This window comes from Charadrius vociferus, unplaced genomic scaffold (assembly GCF_000708025.1).
Source record: "Charadrius vociferus isolate BGI_N301 unplaced genomic scaffold, ASM70802v2 scaffold151, whole genome shotgun sequence".
NCBI classification, from domain to species: domain Eukaryota; kingdom Metazoa; phylum Chordata; class Aves; order Charadriiformes; family Charadriidae; genus Charadrius; species Charadrius vociferus.
This window is the reverse complement of record NW_009646933.1, coordinates 1,399,469-1,407,870: the sequence shown is the minus strand read 5'-3', so window position 1 is coordinate 1,407,870 and position 8,402 is coordinate 1,399,469. Positions and strand designations below refer to the sequence as shown.

The 8,402-nt window shown below is 42.6% G+C and overlaps 1 protein-coding gene across 1 annotated transcript in view; it reads left to right on the top strand.

The window, feature by feature from the left end:
- The window catches only part of PIAS2 (protein inhibitor of activated STAT, 2), a 24,194-nt gene extending 16,613 nt beyond the window's left edge, over positions 1-7,581 (top strand). Inside the window, exons 9-14 of the mRNA XM_009894759.1 lie at positions 911-1,071; positions 1,679-1,812; positions 2,252-2,423; positions 4,701-4,843; positions 6,641-6,678; positions 7,330-7,581. Coding sequence (XP_009893061.1) covers positions 911-1,071; positions 1,679-1,812; positions 2,252-2,423; positions 4,701-4,843; positions 6,641-6,678; positions 7,330-7,581 — 900 coding nt within the window. The remainder of the gene's footprint in view (positions 1-910; positions 1,072-1,678; positions 1,813-2,251; positions 2,424-4,700; positions 4,844-6,640; positions 6,679-7,329) is intronic.
- Positions 7,582-8,402: the final 821 nt, after the last annotated feature.

The window sequence follows — 8,402 nt, the reverse complement described above, 5'->3', positions numbered from 1 at the left end:
GTGAGGGACAGCTTTAGCAGTGAAGACCGAAGAAAAGAAGGCATTCAGTAACTCTGCCTTCTCTGTGTCTTCCACCACTAGGGCACCCATCTCATTCATCAGTGGGCCTGCATTTTCCCTAGTCTTCCTTTTCCTATTGATTCACTGAAAGAATCTCTTCTTATGTCTTTAACTGCAGTGGCCAAGCTGAGTTCTGATTGAGCTCTGGGCCTTCTAATTTTCCCCCTACATAGATTCGTTGTATCTTGATAATCCTCATAAGTTGTCAGCCCCCTTTTCCAGAGAATGTAAGCTTTCCTTTTTTTCCTGAGGTCCAGCCAAAGCTCTGTATTTAGCCAAGCTGGTGGTCTTCCCTGTTGGCTTGTTTTTTGAGCCATGGGGATGGCCTTCTCCTGTGCTTCTAAGAGTACCTGCTTGAAGTAAAACCAACCTTCCTGGGCGCCTTTGCCCTTCAAAACTGCCTCCCAAGGGACACTCTCAACCATGCTCCTAAACAGGCTAAAGTCTGCCCTTTGGAAGTCCAAGGTGGCAGTTCTGCTGGCTCCCCGCCTTGCTTCACCAAGAATTGAAAATTCTACCATTTCATGATCGCTGTGCACAAGATGACCTCCAACCTTTACATCCCCCTTTTAATAAAAATAAAATCCTAGAAATAACATTGATGCACATCCATCAGAAATGTTTCTGACTGTTTTCAACTCAGTGAAGACTTTGAGGATGGCTTTATTGTTCCTCTGTGTGCACTGTACGCACTTTGATAGGGTGGATTTGCCTGCAGTGCTGTAGCACTGGGCACCTCTGTAGTGAGAAGAGACAGTAACTGCACTGAGTGCTTCTGATTTCATTGTCAGCTATACAGGTCTACTTCACTGTCTGCTGTTCTGACGCTCTTTAAATGCATTTCCTGCAGCTGGGAAAAATGAGACTGACAATCCCATGCCGGGCTGTTACTTGCACACACCTGCAATGTTTTGATGCTGCTCTTTATCTTCAAATGAACGAAAAGAAGCCTACCTGGATCTGCCCTGTCTGTGACAAAAAGGCGGCTTACGAGAGCCTAATACTAGACGGGTAAGAGACTGGGTTTGCAGATTACACAATTACTTAAAATTTTTTGTGATGTATTTGACAGCTACTTTTGTGACTTGAGGTTTAGCCATTTCATACTATTTTCTTTATTAACATACTTAGACTGGGAGGAACCATTAGACTCTGTTACCATGTAAGTTTATCTCCTAACCGCGTCATCAAATGCTTGAACCTCAGTATATTTCCTCTGGAGAAATCCAAATGTGACATCTTAAGGATAGGTCTCCCTTTTACATGACCCTATCTCTGAAGCTATTAACTTTAAAATTTCACTTTAACTTATAACACGTGTCAAACTTGATTCAAAGGATGATGATTTCCAGTTCTGTATGGAAATCTATGAATTGCAGTAATGTTGGAGTGGAATATGGGTAGGTTGGGATATTCAACGTTTTTTACATTTAAATGTCTGGATGTCTGTGAAGGCTGTGGTTACAGGATGTGACATCCTGTAAGATAAACTAGGGACAGTGTGCATGCAATGGGTCGAAGGTGATCATAATTAGCTTTTCAACTGTGCCTCCTTTTCACTTAGAATAAAAAATTTCACTTGGAATCCAAACCAAAACCACACCATATTATTTTTCAGACTCTTCATGGAAATCCTTAGTGAATGTTCAGATGTGGATGAGATCAAATTCCAAGAAGACGGCTCCTGGTGCCCCATGAGGCCAAAGAAAGAAGCTGTGAAAGTCTCGGGTCCACAGTGCACCAAAATAGAAAGTACGTATGTCTGGGTACTGCTTGCAAACTAACAAGAAGCCTTGGAGACTTAGTTGTAGCTTGGATAATGTGTATGGATGTTGATGTTTGTTTCGTGGAGGGCTTAACCTCCTTGTAATTTAAACTAAAAAGAAAGAGTTGTATCTCTAAAAGCATGCATTTTGGGGCTTTGTCTCTGCTTTTGATAATGGCAGTTAAGAAAATGAAAGGGTGCTCTTGTTTTATGTCCTTAAACAGGTAAGTGAAAACTTAAAGTTTGTGCTTTAGTGTTCTCAACATGATACAGAATACTAATAAAACAATTCCTGGGCCATAACATTCTCTGTAGTGGCCAGGAAGACAAGGTAAAACAGGATTTGAGTTCCTGTTTCTGTTGTAAATAGAAACTGCTGATGTCAACAGCCTTTAAAAAACAGTGCTATTTTACTTTCTCATTCAGGTTCTAGTGTTGTTAGCAAACCCTGTTCTGTGACGGTGGCCACTGAGGTAAACAAGAAGAAAGTTGACGTTATTGACTTAACAATAGAAAGCTCTTCTGATGAAGAGGAAGATCCTCCTGCCAAAAGGAAGTGCATATTTATGTCTGAAACGCAAGGAAGCCCAACCAAAGGGTTTGTCAATTTTAAAGTTAACTGTTATTCTGTAATGTCTCAGATAAACTGATGTGTAGACAAATGGACTTGTAGTCTCTCTTCGGGATCCAGCTGCGCACCTCCAGAGGAGAATTTCTAGGCCTCTCCTTGCAGAAGGTTGTATCGATACAGTAACTCTGTACAGGCAAAACACTATTAAATAGTTTTGCACCTCACAAAAACTTGCACTGACTGTTGCTGTGTTTGCAGGGATATTTCTCCATAGAAAAGGAAGCTGATTAGGCTAATGGACAGGATTCTCCTGAGAAAGCAGATTATGCCAAGTGAAGGAGCTTTATACATTCTTGCTAAGTTAGTGTCATCTTAAAGGCTTTTCTCCTGCTGTCTGTTACACTCTTATCTAATCTGCTGTGGTACCCAGGAAACTAGGCTGCATTGCGTGTTTCATCCATCCTGTCAGTCTTGGAAAGGAGGCACTTTGCTGTTTTGTATCAAGACAAGCTTTTCGTCCATCCCTTTGTTACACTCTGGAATGTCTTGGACTCTGTTGGCCATGGTTGTCAGTCAGTCCTACGCCTTGGCTAGCACAACCAACGACTTCCCAAGTCCTCTGCCAACTGCTCCGTCTTTGTAGTCATGCCTGACTTCAGCTGCAGGCTTAACCAGTGTCTTTACTGTTGTGCCGCCTTCTGTCTGTCCCAGTCTCTGCAAGTCAGCTGCAGTTACTGTTTGTGCCTTCCATAAAGTTCTTGCCCTTGGCCCATAGGGTGCAGGAGACCTGCAGGGAGAGAGAGGCACTGGTTAGGATCACTGCTCCATGAGGCCATTCCAAGTGTCAGCTTTTAGTAATGCCTTATTAGTTGGTGCCGCTGCATGCGTGAGGTGTGTGTCTGCATCTCTCAGCATAGTGGCTTATGTCTTGTACTAAAATAATAGTACTAAAATAATAGTAATAAAAACAAACCCCTTCTGTTTTGCCAGCTCTTGAACTAATGAGCAGGTGTACTCTGTCTCTAGCCCACAGGAATGTGTGGTCTTTGAGCAAATAGTTGGTCATCTTCAGCAACTTTCAGCAGGGATACTGAAACGCTGTTGCTTTTTGTGAGGATTGTGGAGGCGCTCTTCTGCAACAGACTCTGTTTCTTATTTTTATAAGAAAAAGTAGCTACAAATACAACTCTTAATGAAGTTCAGAAGGCACCAAGACTTACTTCCACGCGCCTGTGTTTGTCTGAGATGGCTACCTGCAACCATAACTGTAGGAGGACTGAGTTTTCTTGTCTATCTGTGACCAATGTATTTTCCTTACTGTTTGGGTATGGAAATAGCATGTTTTCATTCTTCAAATCCAAGCCAAAGCCAGGCTTTTGGGGAATAGCTTATCTCCCGTAAACGATGTTGCCTGAATGCTCGTTTTGGCAAAAGTGTGGGGTGTCTTCCTATAGGCAGAAGCAATATAGGCTGAAGTATAAGAGGTGCTTGAGAAGGGAGGGTCTGAAATCCAAGCTTCTGAAATTGGAAGAAGCATAAATGCCCCAGTGCAGCAGTCTGGGGAGGAGGACATGAGTGGATGACACTCATGGCTGGTGGGTGGGAGGGAGTGATGTGGAGCAGCTGGGAGCGCGACTCTGGGTGTTTCCACCTGACTTAGAGTTTGGGAAATGTTTTATGCACGTGGCTGGTGCCTGAATGCCTGCAGTGTTGTCTTTAACAGTGCTGTGAAGTAATCGGGCAGAAGGCGGGGATGCAGAAGGGTTTTAACGGGTTGCATGTTCCTGGAGAGGTGAACTTAGGTTGGGCTCAGGCTGTGAGTAAAAGTGGGTTTGATATTTAACTCCCGCATGTGTAATCTGTGCTCCAGGGGCTGAATAATGGTCAGCCGTGCCCTTGGTGTGACAGATTAGCACTGAGGAACAGTTATGCGGAGAAACTGAAACAAGCGCTTTCCTCTGGGCTCTGGCTACCTGCACATGCCTCCTGGTGTGCTCCACAGATACAGATTTCCATTTCTGTCTCTGAATGGTAGGCTGTTACAAATTACTCCAGCACTGTACTTTGTTTTAATGCCAGCTTGCTCTTATGTCACAGCTGCTGTTGAGAGCCAAGATACAGTCATGTTATTATGAAGACTGTTATGAAAGAGGAAATTAGAGTGGAATACTGTGTAGTGAGTAGCCATGCTATAGTTGTGTTGTAACATAGTGACCTTGTGAATGAGAGTGCACAGCGGTGCGTAATTTCTCTTCTGTAACTAATGGCCAGGTTGTTTGTAATTTCCCATGCTGTTTAAAACAGGGTTCTCATGTATCAGCCATCTACTGTCAGAGTGCCCAGCGTGACAACGGTTGATGCTGCTGCTGCTATTCCTCCTCCATTAACAGACTATCCAGTACCATTCCATCATCCACCAATATCCAGTATTTCATCAGACTTGCCAGGTAGGTGGTGGCTATTTTTAATGTGTGCTCTGACAGCCTTATTAATTTGTGGGGTGGGTGAAAACTGGAGAATTGATCAACTGTTTGTTTTTTTTTTTTTAATGGCACAAGACTATATGCAGTATTGCACTGATGTGATGTCTAGAGAAGTCCAGTACAGGTGGTCTTTCCAGTTTCAGATTGTGCTTCGCAACAGTGATGTGAAAAGCGTTGCTTCTGGGGTACAAATTGGCACTTTGGAACAGCAGCTTCTTGCTATATTGAGTTAAACTTTATGTAAACATCTGGTTGTTACCTGTCGTAGATGCGAGGGAGAGTAGCTGCTTATTTAATTTACAGAAGTGCGATGGCGCTGACTCATCCCAACCCCAGATGTAGAGAGATTCTGCTAGCTGATTCTAGTGGTGCTCTGTCTAGACTGTATGAAAAAGGTTAAGGTGAGCTACAATATGTAAGCTGACCTCTATTGACTTTCTTTACCTAGACATACCTAAATGCCTATGATGTATTCTTCAACCCTGCTGCTAAGTATCAGACAAAAGGTGGGGATACTGATTGTTTTCTATCCTGGCTCCTTGAAAAGAATACTGTATAGAGGGACTCTGGGGGTTCTCTTTGCCGGCTGTAACGAACCCAGAGCCCAGGAAATGGTGACTTGTGGGGACAGGTGTCACATTGGCCTCCTGTACTTCCCTCTCCCCTTTCCATTGCCTGTCTCCATTTCTCTCCTGCAACATCTCTGGGTTTTTTCCTCTTCTTTCAGCACCAGTTTGGCAATGGGATGGATATCATTCCCCTTGTTTCCCTGTCCATTTTGGTTCCTTTACTGCTCCCTCCCTCCACTTCCTTGTTAAGAAATTGGTTGTCTTCCCAAATTGGATAGGAGAGTAAGCTGAGAGAATGGAAGTCTAGAACTGTTTTGTCCATCTTTATCAACTGAAGTTCTAGATGGCTTCTTTTGTTGTTGCATGTTCAATTCTGTAAAAGCAGCTGAGCTTAAATCTCCTTCAAAATTTTCCTCTGGTGGAGAAGAGGAGGAGGATGCCACTGGCCAGAACAGATTTGGAGGTGAGGGAAGAGGGAGGGAGTAAGTTTACCATTTCTTTCTGTTGACATAGCAAACACAAGGCCAATATTTAGAAACAAACCAAAAATGGCTGTAATTTCTCATTGGTTTCATAATTTTAAACATCTTGCCCTAAATGCTTACACGCTAATGGTGTATAAGACGGACGATAGTTGTCACTCTTCTCAGAGGATATACGTTGAACTACTTGTAGTTTCCTCTTCTTCGTTCCTTTTATTTGTCTAGACACAAAACGGGGATGATTTTAGAAATGTTTCCTTATTGGCTGCCCATGGGTGGAGGAAGAGACCTGCTGCTTGTTTTTGGACTTGTGCATGTTGTGACTTTACTTCATTCCAGCATCTTTAATGTGATGACACTCTTCATGTCCCAGTTTGGCAAAGTCAGGTACAATATGCAGTGAAACTTGCATTATGAACCAACAGCTCCAAATGGCAACCTCCATCTAAGCAACCACATTGAACCACCCTGCAATATCCAGTGAATAATACATCATTTTGTCATTCTCATTCTTAAAAAGAGCCACTTGTACTAGATAACTTGTTTTGCTGCTGCCTGAAGTAGTTGTTGAGAGTGGTGTCACAGTGGTATATTCCATTTAGAAACTGTCTAACAATTGCAAAATCTGTTCTACGACCACAAAGTTCCTTACATTTGGTCTGTATGAATCAAAGAAACTCATCAATTTATTATCCTTCTCTTCTTTCTAGGTTTGGATTTTATTTCCCTAATCCCAGTTGATTCACAGGTATGTTTCTGAACTGCTACGGGGTTAATTGCCCGGTCTGGTTTTTGTGACATGCTGCTCGAGTAACTATCAGGGTGTTGTCATCATCCATCTGTGTTTGCAGTCCACTCGCTTAGACCTAACCACAGACCAGGAAAATCCATTTCCCTAGCCAGAGGTGGTAGTGAAGATGCATTAAGGGAGGATTCTGTGAAAATGTTAATTAAGTACAGCTGCTGCCATTTGAGGGGATGAAACTCTAACTTCCATTGAAGTAGCAAAAAGCATTCTGCTACCTTTCGTGATGAAAGAAGCCTGAAATGCGTAGTTGTGCCCAGTAGCTACAGGCAGTGAACATTCTCCAAATGCTAAGGGGGTTTTTGTGATCATCATGTAGTCATGACAGTGTTTCTTAATGCACTAGCAAATGCTGAAGCCTAACCAGTTAGTCAGGAAAAAAAAATAATGGGGAGGATGAGGGAGAAGGGCTCGTGGCTCCCATCTCAGCTTGCTTACTTGCTGGTCTGCAGAACTCTGGTTCTTGCTATGCATGCGTTAACAAGGTTCTGCTAGTAATGTGTTTTGTGCTCGTTGTAGGGAAGATGTATCTTCAGAGCATACATTTCCCTTGTGCAGTTAGTCTCTTCATTCTTCGTTGTTTGTTTCAAGCAGTACTGTCCTCCTATGTTTTTGGATAGTCTCACCTCAACCTTAACAAGCAGCACGCCTGGCAGCATCATCACGTCAACCAGTCACCACGAGAGCAGCACACACGTTAGCTCCTCCAGCAGGAGTGAGACGGGAGTGATAACCAGCAGTGGAGGCAGCGCTCCCAAAGTTGAAAGAAAAGTGTTGGATATTATGAATCCTCAAAAATCCTTTCTATTTGCTGGTTGCAATTGCCTGCAAGAACAGTTTTACTAACTGAAAGTATCACTTGATGCCAAATAGAACTAAAAACACTATTTTTGTCTTTGGGGCCAGCAGGTCTCTCACATACAATAACTCTTTTTTTTTTTTTTTTCTCTTTTGCTCATTAAATAGCTGGTATAGAAATGGCCCCTTCAGAACATGCTTTTTATGTTTTTGGCTTGTCCTGGGGAAACTGACTTTTTGTTGCTGGGTGGATTCCACAACTGGTTTTTAATTTTGTTGAAAACCACAGCAATAATGTAAAACAAACAAACTTTGTTAAATTAAAAAAAGGCACTTAACCACTCTAGAACAACAGCAGCTTGGATGAAGGTGCAGAGTGTATGCATTGATGAATTTTTAGTATTTTCACTGGGGCCTGTAATAATCTTCATTTAAGACAATGAAGCTTTGTGAAATAGCCATGATTAGTGTTGTATGTCCCTTGTTCCGCACTTCCCTGTTACCTGGGGATGTACGGGAAGCCTCTGTAAATGGGATTGTTGGTTTTTTGTTTTGTTTGGTTGGTTTTTTTGGTCCTGATTTGCTGTTTTTTAACACATGCAACAAAATCCTAAGCTGTGACTTCTTCCTCGTAATGTTCTTTGGGCTGGGAAGGGGGCAGGCTATCTATGCAAACCCTGTGTTATGCTATCTCTGTGCTGTTGTGTCAGAATTAGGATACCTCCCCACCACCAGAAATACCAAACTATGCCCAGTTGAGCTACAGGTGAATTTCTGGTTTGATGGCTTCAAGAGGTAATAGGAAAAAAAAAAAAGCCCTTAAACTCAAATTTAGATGGTAAAGTCCTTGGTGGCCCTCTTTAAACTGC